Source organism: Rhamphochromis longiceps, linkage group LG11 (assembly GCF_057381845.1).
Source record: "Rhamphochromis longiceps isolate RC_006_pf linkage group LG11, R_longiceps_female_GT1.1, whole genome shotgun sequence".
Taxonomy (NCBI): Eukaryota; Metazoa; Chordata; class Actinopteri; order Cichliformes; family Cichlidae; genus Rhamphochromis; species Rhamphochromis longiceps.
The window spans coordinates 36,219,135-36,244,135 of record NC_140567.1 but is presented as its reverse complement, the minus strand read 5'-3'; the positions used below and the strand labels follow the sequence as shown (position 1 = coordinate 36,244,135).

At 41.3% G+C, this 25,001-nt stretch overlaps 1 protein-coding gene across 1 annotated transcript in view; it reads right to left on the bottom strand.

The window, feature by feature from the left end:
• Window positions 1–23,863, bottom strand: part of mtmr11 (myotubularin related protein 11) — a 38,336-nt gene extending 14,473 nt beyond the window's left edge. The window contains exons 1-7 of the mRNA XM_085423853.1: window positions 23,290–23,863; window positions 12,764–12,833; window positions 3,333–3,469; window positions 3,103–3,172; window positions 2,079–2,218; window positions 1,866–1,950; window positions 26–173 (exon numbers count right to left, since the gene is read on the bottom strand). Of these exons, the coding sequence (XP_085279979.1) occupies window positions 26–173; window positions 1,866–1,950; window positions 2,079–2,218; window positions 3,103–3,172; window positions 3,333–3,469; window positions 12,764–12,833; window positions 23,290–23,346 (707 nt within the window). The 5' untranslated portion in view covers window positions 23,347–23,863. The remainder of the gene's footprint in view (window positions 1–25; window positions 174–1,865; window positions 1,951–2,078; window positions 2,219–3,102; window positions 3,173–3,332; window positions 3,470–12,763; window positions 12,834–23,289) is intronic.
• Between the last annotated feature and the right edge of the window lie 1,138 nt (window positions 23,864–25,001).

Sequence of the window (25,001 nt, the reverse complement as noted above, 5' to 3'; positions counted from 1 at the left end):
TGTGTGGTTACACTTGTGAATTTACCTGGTTGACATTTCAAAGCGGTCATTGACTGAGCTGACCCTCCAGCTAGTGGCTCCACAGCGTTCCAGCTCCTGCTCCCAGTCCGAGGCAGATTCAAACCAGTTCATGTGGGCGTCTCGGCGACGGTTGCTTAGAAACTGCTTCATTTCTGTAGGCGGGAAGTGATTGAAACACTCGTTTTGATGCTCGCGGCACTTTAAAGGTGCAAGATCAGGTGCAGTGTGATAATACTGTGACTGCTTTGAATCGTATTTTATACAAACACAACACTATTCATTTTAAAGGCAGGATTTAAACCTAATCTTAATGGGAGTCCAGCAGTGAAGCTAATTATAATTTTACTGTTTAGCTTCTCTGGTATAAGTTTTTGCCTTTTTTATCGTGATATAAAGACCGGGCAGAAACAGAATTTTAAAAAGCACTGGCTGCTCAGCAAGCAGGCACGGCTTCTTAAGAAATCTATTCTGAGCTTTTGCATCCTTTTCCAACAAAACTCTTTTTGGAGGACAGGAGAAACTATTTCTCTGGGTCAGCCGTGGGAAAAAACTTGGGATGCCTGGGACACATTTCTCTGTACGAAGCTGAATAATATCATAAAGCTTGGTGGAGACACGGCGCATGGGCAAAGAGAGCGACCGTTTCATGTTGGTGTCAAACAGAGCGTGGACGCTGGCAGAGGTGAAGCTCTTCTTGTATTATTCAAAACACAAAGAACTGACCACACACTGGACACACTTGACCCATAGGGCGGAGGTGAACTGTAGGTCATCTAATGACTTGTTTCAGAGGGGGGCTTGCATTATTTATCCAAGAACTGGCATTCATCCTCAGCCTGGCCAGCCTAGCGTAGCTTGAATGTAGCACACTAAGCATACTATACTGCAGAGACAGGCTCAAATGTCCCTATATGGAGGGCGGGTGTTTAGAGCAGGCCTTTATTAACGACATGTGAATTGTGGCTCGTTTGCATTTGAAGCTGAGAAGCTTAATTAAGAAAAAAAAAAGGGGAAAGAACATAAAACAAGGTTTAATCTTTCCCACAGCCACACTTTAAATCATTGTTAACATAAACTTCTGCTGAATCCGATGAAAGATTGCCTCACATATGTTTTCAGAGAGAGTATTTTTACTGTGGCATCACAGAGGGGAGTGTTTTTAATCTCGCCAGCCACAGAGGATGTGAGTGTTATGTGTCATTATGGTCTGAACAGAAACCATTAAGGTTCTGGGTTCATTTTTGTCCCACTTTTAGGATCTGCAACATCACATTCGGATGATGGAAATCGACAGGAGCAAAAAATTAAAAAAAAAATGATAATGAGCTGAAGTCACAGGAGGGAAATGATAAAGTGTGATCACAGCTTAAGTACATTCTGTTTCGGGAGCTGGAATGGGTGAGAACCACACTTAGTCATGTGCTGTGCTTTAAATCTGTACAAGTGTGTCCTAACACATTCCTGCAGGGTTTCTGATTCACGACAGCATGTGATTCTCACTTTAACTGAGCTGTTGTTCCTATGAATATTCATTAGAGCTAAAATATGCACAGAATGATAGACAGATTGTAATAAATACTTTAGATCATTGACTCGCAGTCATTTTAATATCATTACCATCCCAGCAGGCACACATGAGGCAGCAGTGCCCCAAGAAGCATTTCTGTGGCTGCATCCATACGGACGAGAACAAAACAAAGTAAGCTCAAAAGCACGAGTGTTATTAAACGGCTCCTGGGAGAGCCAACGGTTAACAGAATGACAGACAGGCTGCAATGGTGGAGATAAGATACCGTCTCTGTGCCAGGAAAGGAGTGGCCAGCTGTATACTTTAATCTACTCACCTACACTGCCGAGGGCGGCGTTCTGGAAAGATAACACAGACCCTGGTTTGGGAGGCTGGTAGGTCTTAGCGATGCTGTAGGTCATCTGAGGAGGGAAACCACAGTGAGTGCATCAACATGACAAAGGTCGTCAGCTTTCACCACAGTGTCTGATCACTGGGCTGTGGCATAGATCAGCTTCTCTAGGGATACATGCTTAGGCTAAGGAGACACCTCTTGGACTTGTGACTCAGGAGTGAGGCGGTCAAAAAGGAAGCAGACGACTCGCATGTCCCTGCAGTAAAGCACCAGCTCCTCCGGAGTGAACTTCAGCGAGGAGTTTGGTGTCACCAGCTTGGTCCTGTTTGGGCCCACTGAAACACAAGAGCAAAGTTACATTTTAGATTCATAGACGACTCCAGAGCCCAGCGGAGTCCTGGAGTACAGAGTTTTAAATCAGCCTGCAAACTGAAATAAAACTTTAAATATTATTTGAGAAGCAAGGTATGTGAAAAGATGTCTCACTTTATTAAAACAGTGGTAGTGATGGTAGTCCATCAGACTGCACCAGTATGAGAGCACCAGAATCGCCAGGCAACTCAACTTTCAAAATAAGAGTGGATTATCCACTGATGATAAATCAAAAATATAAAACGTGTCCAATACTCTACATATAATCCCTGTGAGCCCTTATACAGTTATGTCAGGTACATAGCTGTGTGGCTGTGAGCACAACAGTCCTCCCCACCTTCTATTCCAGGCTAGGCTTTGTGAGGGGCAGCCAATCAGCTGACTTAAACAGAGGGGGCTCTGTTTGAAGGGAGAGGAACAAATGCTGCTTGTTTGAGACAGAGCATGAACTGAGGGGCTGCAGCAAGGCTCAGTGAATGATAAATAAGGATTATTGTGAGTTGCGATACACGCAAAGACTTTGTGTACCAGGATGAAAGCATGAACCTGGAAATGAGCATCATCAGTCCCCTTTTGAATCAAAGACAATTTTTTTGTGAACTTCCTGACAGCGATACTGATACAAAGAAATATCTCAGTTAACAATCTGCACATTATCAGACTGTTCTTTGAACTTATTTTTAGTAACCTTTGCGTCATTGTGTTCACAGTAAGTGACATGATAGACAATTTATCTATCCGGTGACTGGAAGTCGTACAAAGGCAATAATTTACCAAGTAAACATCAATCAATAGCATGAATGGAAATGCTTTTGGAAGCCATGAGTAAAAAGGAAGTTTTACTCACCAACAACAACTTTCTCTATAGATGCCAAAGCCACATCGTGGTCTCCTAGTAGCACTGGGTCTGCATTGTCCTGCGTCATAAATATCATTCAAAGAAATAAAGTTCCCATGATGTCAGATGCACTTTATACATTTTCAAGGGTCATTCTTTTAAAACAGAAGATAGAAACACACTGTTAACACAAACATCTGTATGTTTTAGTGTTTATTCAGTGCAGCGTAGGGACTCACGTCAGGTTTGGGACTGTCCTGGGGCACAAAGGCCACTCTGAAGTGAGTACAGAAGAGGGTCCCAGACAGCCAGCCTCTTCCTTCCCTGGCAGTCAACTTCTTCCTCACCATAACAGCTCTCTGAAGTACACACTCGCCTAAAGAGGACATGTGGCACAAGTGTTATAAGAATTCATCGACGATACACATCAGGCAGAAGTTTCAATATTGCACATGTCTAACCATGACTGTGTCCTCTCCTGCACATAACAGGAAGTATACAAAAGATAAACAAGAAGTATGAAAGAGAGTGGGCTGCAGGGAGTGGGTGTAACAACATCCTTAAACCACAAGTTACGTCCTTGAATTGTTGCAAGTCCTTGACTGGATGGACAGAGAAGAGCAACGAATGCAGCGACGCTGTACTGAACCCTGCAAAGCCTGAACCATGAAATAGCCACTTTTTTTTTTAAACCAAAGTGTTTATTGAACATTCTGACAAATCAAAAAAAGAAAAGAAATGAAATATGAATTTGCATATATGAGTTTTAAGTTGTATCGCTTTTGGTACATCTGAGATTTTGGTTCAATTTATTGGTTAAAAAAAAAAAAGTGGGAAAAAATGAGGCAGATTTTTTTTTCCAAGCACATAAACAATCATTTTAACCACAGGTATGGCCCGGCATTACCAAAGCAATTTTCTTTAAAAATCTATTTCTGCTCAAATAACACAAAACAATTGTCCAGAGGTCATCTGCAAAGGTTATTTGCAGATGACCTGCAAGAGAAACCGCTTGGGAGCACAGGAAGTGATGGTGTTTGAATATCATCGACAGGTCAAGCAAATCCAAGTAAACAGTACTATTATTACCACAATATACAACTGCAAGTGTGTGCTGTGGATACCTTTATTCCCTTTAAAGAAGACAAATTACACACACTCACAATTTAACATTTTAATTGTGTGTGATAACGTAGATACCTGTGTGTGTCTGTGTGTACTCAGCTCAAACTGTTTTCCAACATGGCTGCGGTACAGTAAGTTACTGTCAAGTTGCTGTTTTGAACATGTTGCCTCCAACATTTGTTACTGTGTGCAGTACGATGAGCTGCTATATTTATCTGATGCTGTGAAATGCAATTATAGAGGCTGTTAATGTGATTTTGGGGCATTTAGGTTTTGTATGAAAATCTGAAAGAAACACGACCTGCTTCAAAGGGTAGTGCATCCAAACAGAAGCAGCAAGATTTTTTGCTAGACTGCAAATGTCTAAGATAATGTGATGACCACAAGTTTTAGAAAAGAAAAGAAAAGACCTGCAAAGCCTACAAAACTGCCTTCACCTGACAGTACGATCAAAAGAAGACACCACAGGGGCTTTTTTTTATTTTTATTTAAACAGATATGAATATAGGTGCATCCTGAAATAGCAGTGTGTCAAAAATGTTTAAAACTCAGATCTACAATTTGAGGGAATCTTTAGTGGCAGCTTAAATCTCTGTATGTGTAGACTAACTGTTGGCTTCCATGCACACACACACACACACACACACACACACACACACACACACACACACACACACACACGGAAAGTCTGGAACTTTCACTCGATTATCTGAAAATAACAGTAGAGTCAGAGCTCTGAGTCACTACAATATTTCACAAACACTTGAATTCTTTCACAACAACAATGAGATTCATTTCAAAATGGTTTTCCATCCATTCTCTTCTTTGCTTTGTGAAACTTTCAAGAACAAGATGATGAACAATAGAGCTGAAACAAGTGTGTGCAGCGATTTTCTCAGCCCAAAAGAAAAAGCGAATACAAAGATGGGGCGGTGCATGTTTTGGCTGTTGGCTATGGTCACATGATTGAACTTCACTGGTTGCTTGAACTAAGCCAAAGTACTTAAACATGTTTGACTTGACTTCAGAACTCTGATCGTTGTAGCCATTTTGTCCTTTACACGATCAGGACGAGAAGCTTGAACTACATCAGAAAACCTGCATTTTTACTGCATCACTGGACAAGTCGTTCAGTGCAACACAGACAAAAAGTCTGCAGGAATCATCCCAGGAAAGAACGTTTTTCCAGCTTTGATAACACATAACATCCTAAACAGCGTACTTATGTGTGCTAGTAATCCTGTTAAGAATGTCTCTGGGTAAATGGAAAGAAAGAAAAGAAGCGTCTGAAATTCCAGGACAAAGTTCCAAAAACAAAACTTTTCACCCACAAAAGTCTTTCACACACAAACACAGATGTGCAGAAACACTAAGAGAACACAAAAGAAGAACAAAGGAAAACCATCACACACACACACACACACACACACACACACACACACACACACACACACACACACAGCAGTGAGGTAACAGTCTACCACAGGAACACAAAGCCTCTGCCAGTTAGACTGTGGGTTTCCATAGCAACAGGGTCTGGGCTTGGGTAGACGTGGAGAAAATGGCCTTTTTGTCCATGACAAAGCAAATGTTTTCATTTCATTCAAAAGACAATTTAAAAAAAAAAAAAAAAGATGGGGGAAGACCAAACTGAAAAAAGAAAAACGTGCTGAGGAAACACTGAATTCCTTCTCAGGATAATGAAAGAACTGCAATAACACGGCCCTGATATGAAAAATGACAGCGGAGATGTTGGCTGTGTTTAATGAATGTTTTGGAGCATACCAAAGCACAAACAGGAAACGGACATTTCTTTTCCCTTGCACATAAAACCCTCATTTATGCCGCGAGAGAAAGAAAAAGAAGACAAGCCATAATTTGCTGATTGCGCAAGAGGAGCTTAAACAGTATGCCCTGTGATTATGCTTATGCCCTTTAGCCTTTAAAAGCATCCATTAAAAACCCTCTAGGCTGGGCTTATCAATTAAACCCAACCACACATGACCCAGCTACAGAGATTTAGGATTCTTTGGGCAGTGAACACGAGTCTTTAAAAGAGACAATCTGGGGTTTTGCATGCCTCTTTTTAATATCACTCCGGGGAGCAGCAGAGCCGAAAACATTCGTGTAGCTGGCAGATTTGAGACGCCTGCAGAGAAAGGAGAAGAATTTGCATTCTCTATTGAGATTTAAAAAGTTTGTGTAAGCAGGTGATTCATCCCAGCATGAGTCAGCTAGACAAGGGAAGGTGTTTATGAGACAGTTTAATCCAGTAGTCTTTTATGCTCTTCCTGAATAGCTCCAGGTACAGTTTTACAACTGCTGTAACAACTTGTAGCAACTTTTACGTTTTTTAGAAGTACAAAATTCATCAATTTACATTAAAAATTACAAATCATTATTATCGGTATTGGATACTTAGGGGATTTTGTGTGGTTTGCTGAAAACTTTCATTCAGTCTGTAACAGTTTATACAAGCCAAGGAAAGAGTCGATGTAAGTAACAAATGTCGTAAAAGAACAGTTAAACCTGGGTTCAGACCTTCGACTTAACCAGCTTGAAGTCTAATCATATAAAACTGAAGACATAAAAACATAATTCAACAAGCTGGCAGCGACAATTAATGAGTATCCTGTTAGTGCTATGGACAGTTGTCAAGTTGTCTGTGAGTGAGTGATGCATAACTACTGAAAGGAAAGGCAAAAAATACTTGCAAAACTAGTGCGGTGTCATGGTGGTCATGCATCCATGCATCCATCAATCCTCCCAGAACTGAAAATTATGCTACAGTAGTGCCGTAAAGTAAGTACCACAGACTCAACTGTTAAAATGTCCAACTTTAGCATTAAAAGTCAGGTTTACAGCAGGTTAAAAAAGAAAAACTGTTTTCACTTCTATGGATAGTTTCTCCCTAACACACAGAAAGCTGTAGCTCATTACTGTCTGTTAGGTCTCATCTCCACTAATTAGAGTCCCCCAACTCGACCTCTGCATTTTCCATGATAGTAGTGCCTATGAAAGCAGGATATTTTTTTAAATGGAAAAGTTTGGTTAGTGTAGGTATTGATGAAATTATAGTATTGTATTAGTCTCTTAGCACTAATCTGTTGTATTCACCCAGTTTACTGAGTGAGGCCTGAGCTGGATCCTTTCAGTGCTAAGACTTAAAAATCCATCCTGGGCTCCTCGTGATGTCTCCAAGACTGAGAGCAAAAACTAGAAAACTAGGAGGGGAAACTAATTTCATATGCTTCTACCTGCAACCCGATTCCTTCGATAGCAATATCTCATTATTGTTGCTGACGGTGGAACAAAAGCTTCGCATTCTGGCTCAAGTCGATCTTCAAAATGAAGGTTCAGCACAAACATGCCAGTCCAGCTCACTTTTCACCTTGGCATCCCAAATGAATGAATGAGATCCTTGGATACATAAAACTCCTCCGCCTGAGGCAGCATCTTTTGCCACTCCGCTCCACCCTTTTTTCTTTTTTTTTTTTCCTCCATCAACTGGTTTCGTAAAATTGAAATTCCCAGAAAGAAAGTCAGACAGAGATGGAAACAGACTATAAAGAGTTGAGACTCTGCCAGGTGTCAGGCCAGCTGTGCGTCATGTAACAGACAAATATCATTAAAACTGTTTGATGGCAACAGCAGCTTTACACATTCCAGGTGAATTAGTCTTTGAAAACATTACAGGAGGAAGAGCTCACCAAAACAAAATGTTGGGTTGGAGTTTGGACGCTCAAGGCCAGTACATATTCAATAACTCAGACTATTCTCAGAGCAGAAAAACATTCAGTCCAAACAGGAAACAGTTTTTGACTGTCAGGATTTCTCACATTGTTGACTGAGTACAGGATGTGTTACTTTAGCAGCATACGGGGCTTTCCTTCACGCTAACTTCAGTTTAGATGAGAGAGAACGATGTGGAGGATGAGAAAATACAGCTGAGATGCATGTGAACCATGTGTGTTTTATTTGTTTCCATGCACATTTGTTTCTCATTTTCAGCTAGACGCATGCAGAGTGAAAGGTTTCTGTCCTCTTGAACCAACAGGGAGGATAAGCTCAGGTTTGGAAACAGTGGTATCCGTACTGACAAAGAAAATACTGGACACAGAAACAATCCTCAGCCTCCCAGTGTCAGAAAACTTCCTGTTCCATGTGATAATGTGATAGTGATCGTGTCTATCAAGGTGAAAAATCCTTTTATTTTTTTAACTGTTTTACTGAGACATCCATCTAAAGCAACGAACACAAAGAAAATTTAATACCTTTCTCAACATCGAGATCGAAACCCAAGTATGCAAATATCGATGCTGAGGTCTCTTGTCCATCAATCAACAAGCTGTAAAGCTGGTTGACAGCCTTTAAATCCCACAGTAACATTAGACTCTGGAAAGAGGGGATTGTGAAGATGCTCTGAAGGGGGTCCTGGCCTCTTGGCTTTGTGTGTGAATGGACAGTATCTCCCCCCTTCCCCAGTCACAGCATTGAAGCGGTACATGATCTACCTATGGCTGCTGAGCTGTCCTGACCCGTTTAGGCCTCCTGCAGGCCGGCTCGGTTTCTGAGGTCCTGTGTCCTGGTGTCACATGAGAACACCATTGATGTCTCATGCTGCCCTTTAACTACTGACAGAACAAGACAATGTCTGCAAATATATTTTGGATTCCACAAACTGCTTTTTCAGCTCATCAATGCGTCTGGCTTGAGAGGACACATATTTAAGACCCTTTTTAATCACAGCTTGAGACGGGCTACAAAGTAACAAAAACATCACTGTGCTGGTGGCACGAGACCCAATGAGACGGTTTTAACATGAGGAGGGTTGACAAATGAGCCATTCTTCTGAAGAGTGTCTGCATGTATGCATTCAAGCAGGGAGAGAGAAAGAGCGAGTCGACGGGTGCAACGTGAGCCCCTTCACTCAGATCGGTAACACTAACTCGTGATTTCTTTGTGTCTGAAAGTCAACTTGTTCTCACAAATTGCCTCAACACTTTCTCTACAGAGGATAAATTCCCCTGCCTGAAATCCAAGTCTGTAGTTTTAGGACAGAAAATTTAGATCTCAACAGAAAAAGAAAAAAAATCATGACAAGGCTCCAAATACACATCTGACTTCTGTCTATTAATATAAGGCAGGTTCTTGTGGACAGCTGTGTTCCTAATCTGGCTGGAATGAAGGTGGAGAAGGAGAAGAAAGACTTCAGAGAACAGTAAGATGCTGTTGGAGAAGGAGATGAAGTTTAAAGCCAGCAGGGGAAAAAATGTGCAGGAGAGACTTTCGACATTTCACAGTGAAATGCTAACGGCTAAGAATAGACTTTGCACTTGTGTGCGCGTGCGTGCGTGCACATGTGTGCCGTCAACCATTTGCAGTGTCCGGTGAGTGTTTGCTGAAAACACACTCACTGCTGGAAAACAAATTATGCTGGCTAGATAAATTAAGGAAGTGTGTGTCTTTAAAAAAAAAGATAAAACAATGCGTTGTGTTTGTGTGTAAGGTCAGTCAGTGGAAGCGCACAAAGTCACCGGACACCATCAGGAACACCTGGCTAGTGCAGGGTTGGACCCCCTTTTACCTTCACAGCTACTTTAGTTCTCGTGGCACTGATTCAACAACGTTCTGGAAATATTTATCAGAGGTTTTGCTCCATGTTGGCGTGACAGCATCACACAGTTGCTGCAGATTTGCTGGCTGCACATCCGTGATGTGAATCTCATGTTCCATCCCAAAGGTGCTCTGTTGGACTGAGATCCAGTGACTGGGGAGGCCATTTGAGCACAGTGAACTTACTGGCATGTTCAATGAACCATTTTGAGATGGTCCGAGCTTCGTGACATGGCACTTTACCTCCTAGATGCAGCTATTAGGCTGTCTTGTTTAAATTATGCTTAAATGGTAATAACGGGCCCAAAGTGTGCCATGAAAATATCCCAGACACCACCAGCAGCAGCCTGAACCACTGATACCCGGATGGATCCATGCTTTCATCATCTGAATGTCGCAGCACAAATTGAGACTCATCAGATCAGTCCACGTTTTACCATCTTAGTGGTAGCCTCAGTTTCCTGTTCTTAGCTGGCAGGACTGGTCTTCTGCTACTGTAGCCTGTCCGCCGTATTCAGAGATGCTCTTCTCCATACTTTTATAAGAAGTGATTGTTTGAGTTACTGTTACCTTCCTATCAGCTGAAAGCAGTCTTGATATCCACTTTTGACCTCTGGCATCAATAAGTGATTAGAGAACTGCCGCTCACCGACTATTTTCTCTTCTTCTGACTATCCTCTGTAAACAAGATAGTTGTCTGGGAAAATCCCAGTAGTTCAGCAGTTTCTGAAATACTCAGACCTGCCCCTCTGGCACCAGCAACCACACCACGTTTAAAGTCTCTTAAATCACCTATATTCCTCATTCTGACGTTCAGTTTGAACCTCAGCAGGTCCTCATTTTCCACAGTGATGCATGCACACACACAAGACTAAAAGAAGACTTATATAAAACCTTTCACTGCTATCAGACCAGCACAAATGAGTTGTCAAACCACACCTATATTCAACTGCAACCTTTACACTGACCTCATTTACACACCAGTTTCATGGTCACTTCCACCTCATCAGCTGTCCCCAAGGCCCAAATGGTCACAGTGACACACATATACAGGAAACAATAAAAGAGAAAATAGGGTTGGTGCAGTATTTAATATGTGTTTATACTCAGGATAAATATACTTTTATACTAGCAGTTACACATAGGTTAAAAAGTACTTGATAGGGGTTTAAGTTTATTAGACCTGTGGTTCAGGTCAATGCGCTCTGTAGGGCAATTGCTGCTGTTAGCTTTAGCAGCTTTGTTATCGCGCCTTTGAAAAATAAAAGGAGCAAAATGACAAAAACCGAGAAGAATTGGACAAAACATTCCACACACACTGAACCTGAAAAGGGTCAAATAGGATTCCTGACCTCATAAACTCCCAAACAGCTCACACATGCAAACACATTTCTACTCAGTCTGCTCTGGGATGCTGAGCTGGGAGAAGCTGCTGATACGCAGCGTTAAAGATTAGCCTGCGTCAGATCAAGGAACTGTGGTCTGCTGCCATTCTTGTGGAAACCTCCAGTGCTGACACAAGAATATGAGCAGGCCTTGGCTCAGCGAATAACCCACACTGTATACCGGCAGTCCTGCACTGGTCAGCAGATTATCCCTCGGGAAGAGGCTTGACCCCTGGTAAACCTAGAAGGCTAAATTCTCTCCACAGCAGGAGTTTTACCAGCCGAGGAAGGCACAAGAAAGTGATTTCAGGCTGACACATGTAAGGTTATATCTCCAAAAAACATCTGATATATATATAAAAAAAAGAAGAAGAAGTGTAATATGCAACACTTGTTTTGTGAAAGGATTAAATTCCTGTGTAAGTGCACCATAGATCAGTCCCCGCTGCTGAAACCCATATGACACAAAACTCTCTACACTGCTCAGCATGAACTGAAACTCACAGGCACCATCACTGCTCCCAAATCACTGACATCACAGCAGCTTTAAGGACGAGGGGCTTTATCTTCATCAGGAACTGATTTACATGTGCGAAACTAACGCACTTCCTGCTTCCGTCTGACCACATTTCATTCGACAATAAAGCCACCTGACTTTCTGATTTTATCTAATGTATTGTATTATTCTTCATAGAGGTTTACAGATTTCTCTCATGTGTGTTTCAAGCTTTTCCACTGCAGATGTTTTCCTACATCAAAGGCAAAGCACCTGCTGTGGCATTCCTCCATCCGGCGGGGCTACAAGTGTAATATGGAAATTTTAACCCGAAGAGAACAATGAAAGCAGCAGCAGCAGCTTTATGTGGAGATATTTTTACTGACCTTGAAGCTACAGGGAAAATCATTGTGGAGTTTGTGCTGACTAAATTGACAGAGATTTTAATCAGTCCAAAGCAAGACAAGAGCAAATGACGTTGTAATACGAGTATTCAGCAGATTTGAGGTGAAAAACATAAATGAATAAACAGAGGAGAACACGGGGAGGGAAACATGTGGTTCGGATTTAGGCTTAATGTTGCAGCTGTTTCTTTTTTTTTTTTTTTCCAAATCATAGAAACAAAACAAGTCCAGGAAAGAGCCTGTATGTAAAAGATGGAAGGCATCACAGTGATGTTTGCATTATGTAGCATCAAACTGACACATCCAATTTTGTGACTCTAAAAATTAGCAAAACTTCAAAAGTGAACTTTATATTTTATCCAAAATAATCTGAAACTAGTGACTGGATCCAAAATTTAAACACAGGGGTCCCCCCCCCCCCCCGTGTTTTATCCAACTTCCAAACACATTTGCAAAGGAAAACAGAGCATCTGCTTTATAAAACAAAACCAAACAGGGAAAATTAATGCAATGTTTGTTTTTGTAAAAAAGCAAAAATCCTAATTGGAAGTCAAATCAGATTACTTTGCCATCCACAGTAGTGACTATTTCAATGATGTCTTTAGACATAACTACAAAATCAGTTTGTAAAAGCATAATCTTACCTGGTAGGCATCGGAGCCCAAACAGATCTCGACTCCTCGCGTTTACCCCGGTCTGACTCAGCATCCTCTCCTGAAGGCAAAGACAGCAGACATAAACATCATTTAATAGCCAAACAAGCTCTGTACAAACGTAAAAATATACCTGCACGTACGAGGCTCATTTTATATTTAACCCCTTCATTAGTTGAAATGAACCTTTGTCCCATATTTGCTCAGATAACCAACCAGCTCCTCAGCCCACAGAGTTCATCAAATCAGATAAGCAAATAACCCTCCTCACCAACACTTTACAGAGACCCTAAACACCACACTGGCAATGAAAGTTTTCTACTTTTGAAATGAATAATCTATTTCTGACCTCGACCACAAACTGTTTACACGAGAAATCCAAATGCAGACAAAACAACAGCGAGTCGACTCCTGGTGGGAGCATCGCGTCACCTCCGGCCTTGATTACATTTAAACCATGGCTCTGGCCGACGCCCTCATTAAAGTCTGACTCTCAGTCTCAGTGGACTTGTTTTCAAAGACAAAGAAACAAAGCCAACCGCACAAAGTCCCATGATTCTTAATTTCCATGTTGCTTTTCTGTTTGTTCCTGCTTTCTCTGGTCTCACGTACTTGAGCAGGACTGGGAGCAGAATCCAAGCCCACAGAGCCACTGAGGTTTCTATAATCAGGCCGTGAGCTTACTAGCACACATGCTTCCACTTAACTTTGCTACTAACCCCCCTTTGTGAAGGCCATTTACATTTATCGCCTTAAGAGCCCATAATAAGCCGAGGTCTGCAATGTGAGAGGATGGTATGATTATACAGGTGGCAAAGAAAGCTTTAAAATAGTACAGAACAGAGGAAAGGCCCAAATTTACATTGCAGAGCCTCAGATTTCTCTCCAAACACTTCTGGCTGCGTTTGGCGCACAGTGAAACTATTAATCACCGTTTAATGCACCGGCTTTATCGTGAAAAGACTCCGAGTCAGCAAGGAGGCGCGAACAATAACAATGAATCCACTCAGTCGCCTGTGTTATGCTAACAATTTTGCAGCGTGGTGAATTCTGTTTTAGCGGCCTGCTCGTGAAAACCTGACGCTGTAAGCTTTGTGGGCCTTGATGAAAAGAAGAAACTGGGAGCGCTTGACAAAGAGGACCTTTGCTCCCTGTGAAGGTTGTAAAATCACACATCATGGCTCTGACTTTTCTGTCTTTCTGTGAGAGCGTCTGGCTGTCTCTGTAGTAAAAAACCCACAAATTGTGCTGCTTGGTACCGATGCTTTTAAATCCATGCGTATGTAACATGTGTGCACGGCTCCATGTTAGCCTTTGGAGGTGTGGCTACGAACGCTTACGCGACATATTGTGTTTTTAATCGAGGCAGTAAATCTGTGAACTTACACAGATTTACTGCGTTAACAGAAACATATTGTGGAAAAACTGGTTAGAAGTATTTTTATTACAATGCTGGTGATTTGACTTTGTGGGGATAAACTTTGCTTACTTCACAGAAATCTTTGCCTTTCCCTGTTATTTTTGGCCATTTCACCAACAACAGTTTATTATAAGGCTTCAATTAAATTAAAACCCAGTCCTGGGGCAGACCAGAGCCTCTTTTGGTGAACACTAAGATGTATTGTGTATATACCAGAGTCATCACTGCCTGATTCAAAATCGGCCTTTGGGAGGCCCATTTATCCGTTTTACCCTTTTCCTGTTATTTCTGGTCATTTAATAAAAAATATTAAATTTATACCTCAGCTAATGAAGCCTCACATGGTTTTTCGTTTTCGTGTTATCAGTTCACTACTTTTTAAGGTGAGTAAATGAAACCTGTTGCTTGTCTTATTGCCAGGCTTTTCCTGGCTCAAACTGAGTGCTCGGGGAGTTGCTGTGCGTGTAAGCGCAACTGTTTTCCATATAATCAAGTCAAAGAGTATTTATTATCGGTATTATTTTGATTAACATGCATGTTCCTATTATTTACAAAAAGGTAAATATTTTGATCACAGCTGTGGTGTTTTTCCTCAGGAAACCCGAAGCCTTTTGACATTTCTTCAGCAGGAAAAACTCCTGCGTGTGCACGTGTACTGTAGCTGTTAACTCAAAGTTTTGGTGACGTTTTGAAAACAGAACAATAAAATACTACGAGCACTTAATAATGTCAAGTTGGAAAATTTCTTGCTTTGAAATCAAAATCCAGACTCTTAAATCTCTAATAAAACAACAGGAATCAGCTAATTGCAGTTCTCCCTGCAAATATTTTCCAAAAGATCATAAATATGATTATTTTCAGCCATTTTACGAGCTAAACTAAAATGAATAAAACTGTCTGCTACGAGACCTCGCTAAAGAAAAACAAAAGTTAGGACACTAAAGTTTTTTTTACAAGCCTTCGTTTGTGCCAGAGCATTGTTCATTTTTTTTTCCCCATCTGGCTTTAAAATGTCTGCACATTCTTTCTGTCTCTCCATCAACACCCACAGAAAACCCACATTCCCCTTTAAATACATCAAAGATATTCATTTATTTCTCAAGTCTACATGTCCTCACCGCGAAAGGCGAGTAAACTCACTTTAATAACACAGCAAAACACAAGGTGAAGCGCCGGCTGTGATACGAGAGGAGAGGAATGAATGATTCCCACTTTTAGAACATGTGAAATGCAGAGAATTTAACCTTCACAAGCAAGTTTTGCACAACCAAGGCAAATCAGGAAGAGATAAGGAAAACTGAGATAATGTCTACTTTAACTTAAACATACTTTGACCACAGTAAGGCCGCCCTTAAATCTCGGACTCACGTGTCACTTAAAAACCACATTTCCAGGGCCGTGTTTCTGCTGACATGTCACTTTTGCTTTCATTGTGTGGCTTTTGAATACCCTACTATATCACTTTCATTGCCCACCCCCACCCGTCTCCCTCTCTGCCCCACTTTTGCCCTCCTCAAACTCCCTCCCTCTTACCCTCGGGGACTGTGGCCAGGGCTTATTGCAGTTTCCATTGCTCATGGCTTCCCTTTGCTACTGCAGCCAGACTTCTGCAGTAAGCGTGCCTTGTTCCTGGGTCGGGAACAAACTTCTTTCCCCAAACACGTGGCCAAAATCACGAGGGAACAAACTTATTTTTTGGTAGACATACATCTCATCATGTTCCATTTTCATTCCCTATATTTAAACTGCTTACCGCATCTTAAAAATTATTTTAATTTGCATCACTCTGAGGAGTCTCTGCTTCACCAAAAGTCTTGAATGGCGATCTAACCAGTCCAAAAACAATGATGTTGAAGTTAAATATCCTCAGTTGGTGGAGAAGGAATTTTATTTGCAGTCTTTTACCAAAACATACAGTTAAAATTTGGACTCTATTGTTAATATGAACAATCCTGGGTCTATTTTGAAAGCTACCCCCACTGTGTAATGCCTGGCTTATAGCACACGCACATTAGCTTTTAGCCACCATTCTCCCACAGCCTGTTTATTTATATTGTGCTTTTCATTTCCTTACATGAATGAGGGAAGTCACATGGCATTGTGACTCGGAAGGAAAAATCAGGACGTGATGCAGTTTTGCTAAACAGGGACCACTTTGAAGTGTTTTTCTCGGCAGACATAAAACAGAACGTTGGATTTGCTTTAGAGCTAGACCTGTGATATTTTACTGTAGATGATACCACAGAAGCAAAAGATCTGATAGAATCGCACTCAAAAGGAAAAACCTGAAGGGCAACCAACCTCTGTGGAAATGCACCAAGCCTTTACTAAATGCTGACAAACAGCAGAATTTCAGCCAAAGCTCCATTTGATCTTAATAAAAGGAAACACAGAAATTAGAGAAACTGTTTATTAAATATATTAAATTATACATCAATATTTATCAATCTTTAATGAGCTGGGCATTCTAGTGGTTAATATTTAATGTGGAAATTGATGCGTCGGCCTATAGTGAACATCCAGTTTAACCCATTTCTGTAGAAAACCTTGAAGCAATCATTCTAAATCTTTTATCATGACTGTCTGCTAACAAGACTTTGTTATATATATAAAAACACTGTCAGTGTAGACATAAAAACACTGATAATAACGATGTGTTTATGGTGTCCCTGCACCAGGAATGCATTTCCTACATCAAACAGCGGCCCCCACAAAGCAAGTACCATAACAAACCATATGCATACAATTGGACGCACTGTCAAAGTCCTCCCACAAGCAAATCTCACAATTCAGTCGTTGTTTTGCTTCACCAAGTCCGAGGCCCACTTACTGAGCTGGGCCAACCAATTTTAATTTTTATTCAAATTGTGACTTTTGTTCGAAATCATTATTAAATCAGGATAAATTTGTTCCTTTTCTGCACTCATGAATATGAAGCTCTTGTCTTTTGAATCAAACCAACTCCTTCCTTCACAGCAACGCCTCCATCTTTCCATAACAGCTCAGACTCACTCACAGTTTAGTAGAGCTCGGGCTGGAAAGACGATCTTTCCACAGAACAAGTAAATTCCAAGAAACGTTTCATTGATTAACCTGTGATCAGGATCATTAAGGCAGCAGCTGCCTCTGACTGTCTCCAATATCAGCTACATTTAAACTGAGATTATGGTTTTTGATGTAACTGAGCAGCCCAAGAAAGACCAACAACTTCAATTTCAACGGTCACAGGACTTTTTTCTTTTACCATTAATGGGACGGTGACTAAAAAATGTTTGACGCTGGACTTGTGGCTGATGTCCAGCCCTGATGTCCGGTGCACTTCAAAATGTAACGCTAATTTACACAACGGATACAGTTAGCCAAGAAAACGATGATTACACATCTTTACTAAGATCATGTGCAGATATGCCCTGACACTGCGGTGAACTCTGGAGCTTCGATCAAAGGTTAATGTTAAATGTTTCCAGCTATCGGTTGTACTTTGGAAAGAACTGCGGGTTGGTAATTGGTTTAAACAAACCATTGTGTCTCCACTACGATTTGTAATGTGTCTTGAACTTTGACCCTCAGCTTGAATAAAAAAGAAAAAGAACACAGATGGTCTTTCATTATATCTGCCTCTACATTATTCCCGTCTGGCTGTGGTAGACTGTCAGACAATGACACACTGTCAGATCGGTACGGTGAGGCTCAAAGGTCACACGAAATGAAAACAGTGCTTTGGTTATGATGGGAGAGCAGAGCAGTCAACAGATTTGTGAGATTAAATGCCAACTTTAGACAAACACTGATAGTCCTTGACATTTTACCAGATCAATAAGATTCACCTCTTAAGTCACCATCACCCGTATGCCACTAACTTGGCAATGATCAGATACCAGGTAACTTCTGACGACTCAACCTCTGAGCACAGCAATCATAGGATCCTTCTGTGGAGTCAGCAGATACACTTCCTGTTCCATGCTTCAGTCATAGGTTTGAATGAAGTACGAGAAAATAATCCATCCATCTATTTTCTCCCGCTTATCCACTTCAGAGTTGTTGGAGCCTATCCCAGCTACCACAGGACAGGGACAAGTTACCTATGTTAGCAACAGCTGGGCTAATGAAGAGAGACAGACAACCATTCGCACTCACATTCACACCTTTAATTAAAAATGATCAATTAATCAATCCACACTAATGGATTAATAACTGAGAAGAGGAAAAATGACTCAGACAATAGCTCTTAGTTACATGACTGAATCTCTGCAAACACGTTTGTCATGGGCTCATCACACTGAAGGATTATCTGCACGCAAGCAAAACCCACCCAAATGGACTGATCAATCAATACATGGACTAAAAGCAAAGCCAGAAAGCCTCCAGTACCAAAAACATCTCTCTGTGCAGATATCTGTTTATAGAAACCAGACAAACATGAACAAACGACAGAAGCAGCCCTGTCACAAGCCCTGAATGAAATCTGACAGCAAATGTCATCAGTCGCTACACTTCCTGTCAGAGGATCCCTGACAACACTCTTCATTTAAGGGAGGGGAGGGCTGCATGGCCACTAGACAGATGACTCGGTGACTTAAAGGTTATAAGTCTGATGCGCAGCGGCCAGCGTGCCCATCAGCAGCACCACGTCCTCCGCCTGGTCTCTGCAGCACTCTCTCGTCTCTCTCTAGCAGATTAATGTCTCAAATGGCTTAAATGAAATACCAGCGCTGGACTTGAACATTATCCAAGTGTGACAGTTCACCACCCGTGTGTGACATTATCACAGTCACTCCATACAGTCAAAGAGACAAACGACCGAGCCTCTACAAGCCAAGCCTCTCCGTTAGCGAATGGTGCCGCTAGTTAATTATCACCCAATGCCAGATCAATACCCCTTCTAACCGGACCATAAATCTGCTGTGGGGTTAAGAGGAACCCATTGTTACGCTCTGTTTAAGCCGTGGGAGCATCTGCAGCACAGAGGCTAGTGATGAATGTGTTGCCGGGGCCCCGTGGGAGCGGGTGTGGGTGACTGTACTGCTTTGGCCCACTTCTATTGGGGCTGAGATCTTAAGCCACTCTGAATAGCGCTCAGATGATCCGTCCTCTGGCATTTTTGATTCTGTGGAGCTTTGTGGTGTGTGCCTTTCATGCTGACTGCTTCAAAGCTGGCTGGGAGATGCAGATAGAGTGAACTCAGGGGGAATGCGCAGCCAAAACAAGCTTGAATATGCCTGTTATTCTGTCAAGATGCAGGCCTGCGCATCCTTGTAGCATTTAAGTGCTGCTGTTGTTTTCTGTTTCACTGAGCTGAAACTGAGACTTTAAACTAGAGGTGAGGGAGCTTTTTCAAATCTGTGGAATGATTAAATTCACTTTAGAAATTCACAAACTACTCCTACATTTAAGTCTTTGCTCAAGATTAATTTTTACTCTTCAGCCTTTAAGTCAAATTAAACCTTAGACAGGAAGCTGCACTTAAAAACTGCACTAATAATTACAGGAGATCTTTGTTAACGCTGGTTTTACATGTGCTGGAAATATAAAGTTGACCTTGACTTTCATCTTTCAATCTTCTTGGTTCAACTTTTAAATTTAATATTTGCACTAATTAGCACAGTTTCTGAGTGCAGCTTCATACCAGAGATCGCCAGCACTAGTTGATAAATTAGGACGTCACAAACTCCCTTTGGTTAACACATTTTCCTCCCAAGCAAAAGATCCCACTTAGACTGCAGTAGGAGACACAAAGCCAGCCCTGTGCACTCCCAGTGCATGTTGATAAATCAAATTGAATATGCAAATCTATCCACGATGGTGACCCCTCAGAAATAAGGGAGCAGCTGATAATTGAAAAGATAAAAAATAATTGGGGAAAAAACAAACAAACAATTATTTATCATCTGTCTTTTTTTGTTCATTTTTGTCACAGAGATGCTCTTTTATCCTCTAAAACCGAACCTCACTCCTCACAAGTCAAGAAAACCGACATTAATATTTAATTCAGTGCTCTGGAAGCACTTTGGTTTTAATTCATTTTTCTTAAACGTTAAATTCATTATGTTTCAAAAGTCACACTGTTGTGTTAAGTATTTATAATCTCAATTCTGATGAAAATCCATGTGTGATTACGGTTTGTTTGCCTTTTGCAACACACCAGGATTCAAGAAGATTAAACGTCCAAACGGCAAAGCCATCTGGTCCGAGATGAGCCCAGGTTGGATTCAGTTTTTTAAAACCAATCTTAACACATGCTCATGGCACTGAAACATAAGAGTGTGTGGGTGGCCTCTGCACAGCCTCTACATTACAGTAACTCAGAGTAGTAGTGAGCTGAGGGTATGAAATGAATAAAAGCATTGAAGCTGAAGTTAAGATACGTTAATTTCCTAAATCTCAGGCACATGGGGTTCAGGCGGGGGGGATGTGATGATTCCTGAAAGTCTCGTTCTGAGGTAATCAAATTCAAATGTCTTGAACCGCAAAACCACTGTCTCCATGGTGACAGCCAGATGTTGTGCAGCGCACATCACCTCCCCACCCGACTCCACATGCAAGCCTCGCTTGAGGGCAGAGTACAGGCATCTGTTACCATTTCCCCCTGCGGCTGCTGAAAATAACCGAGGAGAGACAGGCAACACAAAGACACAGCCAAGAGTCTGTTCCCGAAGGAAAAAGGCGGATCCTGACGCATTCATACTGCCTGTGTGTACGCACAGCTTTGTGCTGCACATCAAACCAACGGCCTCTTCAAATCCCCACCCCCTCAGGAGCTCCTAAATGGGGACAGCATCAAAAAAAATCACCTTTACTGTGTCAAAGCCGTTCATTACAACATCACGTGACCAGGAAATTATCAACAGAGACCAAAGAAGGAGGAAGGGGGCCACAGGAAGCCAAAATATTTCGCCAGAACTAAATACAGTGGAGAGAATTGACCTAGTTGACTAAAACCAACGGTTCCCAAATGAGGCGGCTTTTGATTTTGTGACAGTCATAAATTATGATGGAATTGCTCTGTTTTTTTTATTATTTATGCATGTAACAAAAAACAAAAAAAAAAAAAAGAGAGAAAGAAATCCCATTTTTGAGTTCCTAAACACAAATTTTGCACACGCATCAGAAGTGCTGGAAATTTACATAGTTCATGCACCCCAACAAAATTTCAACAAAGTAGCCCCAGAGCTGTATTTTGCATACATGTGTGCAAAAGTAAAATTCCAAGACATAGCCATCATCTGAACACAACAGGAAGTCTGCCATTTAACGTGCAATTCTGCTGCCATTTCTGCCATTTCCAGGCATTATATGTTAACAAGCTCATTCTAGAGATTTAATCAGATCAACCTTTAATCAGCTCCATCAGCCCAACGATGCTAAACTGCAAAGCCTTTGAGTTTTCATTGAAGAGCATATTTCCAGCACCATGACGTAAAGAAACTGACTCATTCATTCTCTAATCTGCCCCAAGCTTCAAACGCTTGATAAGAGTGTGGACCTGGAGGTGTTTACATGCTAATTTTGAGTCACAGTCATACTGCAACAGGAAATAAGCATTCTGTGATAAACAACATGCTTATGGGCTACATGACATTTTGCATGTTGGTTGTACACGAGATATAGCAACACCCTGCACAATTAATGGCTGTTCTCACCACAAAGTGGACACACAACGTGTTTTGTAAAGCAGATAAACACATATTTGGACTCTGTACTTGAGTTATTCAAGTAAAAGTCTGGTATTTTTAAGAAAGTGATTCAAGGCTGCAGGATCAACATGCATTACCTAAAGTAAAAGTACTCATTATTCAGAATGATCTAAATTACATCATTGGATCATAATTACTGATCTGTACAGTACTTTAATGTCGTTTTAGCTACCTATAATTAATGATATACTAGTAAATTGATATTTTTAAAAATCTGCAAAATAATAACTTCCTTAAACTTTCAAATAAAAGGTACTGAGTACAAAATGCACTATTTATGTCCAAAGCGCACTGGAGTAGAAGTAAAAAGCTGCATAATACAGAATTTGAAATAACCTATTCTAGCATATCCCAAACACATCTCAAGCCAGAAGCTGCAATCAGCTTTGGGCAAAGGGACTTTTATATGTCCTTTATTAATCCAGGTAAAAAGTGTTTTTTGAAAACGGATTAAAACAGAAACTGCAACAAATAGACCCTTTACAGCCCCGACAGGACTGGATTCATAATAAGGTAAGTATAATAATGTAGTCATATAGATAGAAAAAAGGTAATTTCTTTTTTTCTATATATAAAACCCTCTGTAAAGCCCGTATCTACAGCACTTTTGGCACATTCATATTTCAGGGTGGACCTGTGGCCACCTCATGTCCCAATCTGTGGACACACCCCTGTAGGTGACCTTTAATAGTAAACAAAAGCAGGCTGAAACGCTCACCGCACAGCTCTCTGACGTTAATGATGAAGACCATCTGCACCGTTTGTCTTTATGTGCTACAATTTAATCCCCACACCAGAATCCCAGAGGTGATTAAGATTCCCCATCCTTTCACTGGCCTTTAATTAGGTGTGCAGCCAACGATGGTGACACGATGTACCCTTACTGTAATTATAAATCTCCTTGTTATCCCCACAGAGGGAAGCAGAGGCAGCCTTTGCTCGTTTCCCCCCTGCAAAGCTCCAGCTCTGAGTGGTGAACACTCCTGAAGAACCTCTGAGCAGGGACTGCAGATTTTTGGTTGCAACCTGACTACATGACTGTACATTTATAGCTCAGTTTGGTGAATGACGGTCAGTGTTTCCTGCATGATGACACTGCCTGCTCTGTGGCCTGTGAGGTGTTTAATCACGCAAGGAGTGCTGATGAGTTATAGCACTGCGAGATCAATTTAAAGAGGTCAAACCTGCTCTAAAAAAAATCATAAATCAAGGCGATAATTGCGTGCACCATTCATACTGAAGCTACATGCTGCAGGAGCGAGCCCAAAACAAGTGTAGAAAAGCTCCGTGGTGAGTGTGAGAAAGACAGAAGAAGGAAAACGAGCGGTCACAAATGAAAGGATCAAAAAACCAAAGCCTGTATCAGTGAATAACAAAGCCGTGCCGGAGCGTTGTGACCTTACCTTGATGTCTGGGAGCATTTGTCTCACTTTGAACGTGGTTTTAGATCCTGTCAACATTTTTCACGACGGCTCAACTCGCACTGAACTGAAGAGCAGGAGCGGACTAAAGCTCGCAGAGTGGATCAAAAAAATCTGTGTTGTTATGAGCTGACGGTCGCGACGTTAGCGCTCTCCTCTTCCCATGTTCAGTCGTTAAAACGCGAAAGAAACGTCCGGGGGCGAGCAGCTACGCTCGGCTAGCCTGTATCACCGGCTGCTGCTACAACTGAGGTGTTCACTGTGGACACGCAAACTATTTTCATCGCTGTTGTCACTGACAGCATCTGAGACTATGACCACACCAAATATTAAAAAAAAAAGCGAAAGCACAACCTACTGAACTAAGACCGTGAGGACTCTTATGAAGTGGCGTGACGGAGAGATGTGTTCACCGTTAACTGGGGCTTTGCTGCCCATTGCGTAGCGCTCTATTTGTTTATGCCTTCGCCATAGTGAAACACACCGGTGGAAAAAACAGAAAAGCCAAGCGCAGCAGCGGTGTGGAGCTTCTTAAAGGCACAGGACATCTTTACTGCCAAATGGAAAGTTAATAAGGGAGGGAAGAAAGACTGTGACAGGAAGTTTTGTCATATTCCTTTGAACAACCGTTTTACCTACTTTCACTTAACCCCTTGAACTCAACACAGAGATATAGCGGTAGAAATGTGAAAACTGGAGTAAAGTGATGACAAGTAACACGCTTAACTTCGTTTTTCATGACTCACAGACTACTTTAATCATATTTTAATATACTTTCGTCTTTTCTCTCTTCTCTTTCACTTCTTACCTTAACCAGTCGAGGCCCGTGGTATTTTTCAGGTTAAAAAGGGGTTCTTCCTCCCCACTGCCATCAAGTGTTTTCTCATAGAGAAACATTTGATCATTGGGACTCTTTCTCTAATATTGTAAAGTTGTAAACTCATTAATATCTGTTCTTGTGAACTGGCATTATGTAAGTTAAAATGAATTAAATGCAATGCGCAAATGTAAAGCGGGAAAAATAATCTGTACTGACCTAAAAATATCTGTTAAAAATGAAACATTGGGATAAATTACATTACTGCTACAGTATCTATAATACTTTATGATAATCAGGACTCTAAGCATGGTATCAGGCCTCTGTTCTAACATCACAAAATGTGATTCTATCTTTAGCTCTGCTGTACCCAGACTACTTTAAATCCAGTGTACAGTACCACCGTGTGCTAACTCCCAGTTTGTGTTTACCCATAAAAGTAAACTTAAGAAAGAACCAATTTTTAAATGTATCTTTAGTTATTTTGTCACTAGCACCTTGTGGCAAAGCACAAAATTTGTTTTATATTTCTTTATTTTAATCTGCAGAAAAAATACCAAAGACCGACATAAAATATTTTGCCACAACAAGGCGATTCCCAGAGAGCTAATAACTGAAGGCTTAATCTCACCATGGTAAAGTCAATTTTGAGGAAGCTGAGCAAGTGGAAGACAAAAGAAGTGACAGGTCTTGGTGCGCCATGAAATACCACCCAGAAAAGATCTGATTGGCAACGGATTTGTTTTACAACTTGACAATGATCCCAAACACACTGCAAGTACAGTGAATAAAAAACACACACACATACACAATGGGAAATTATCAGCCACAGATTGACCTTTCCAGAGTCCACACTTCAACATTATGGAAGCAGTGT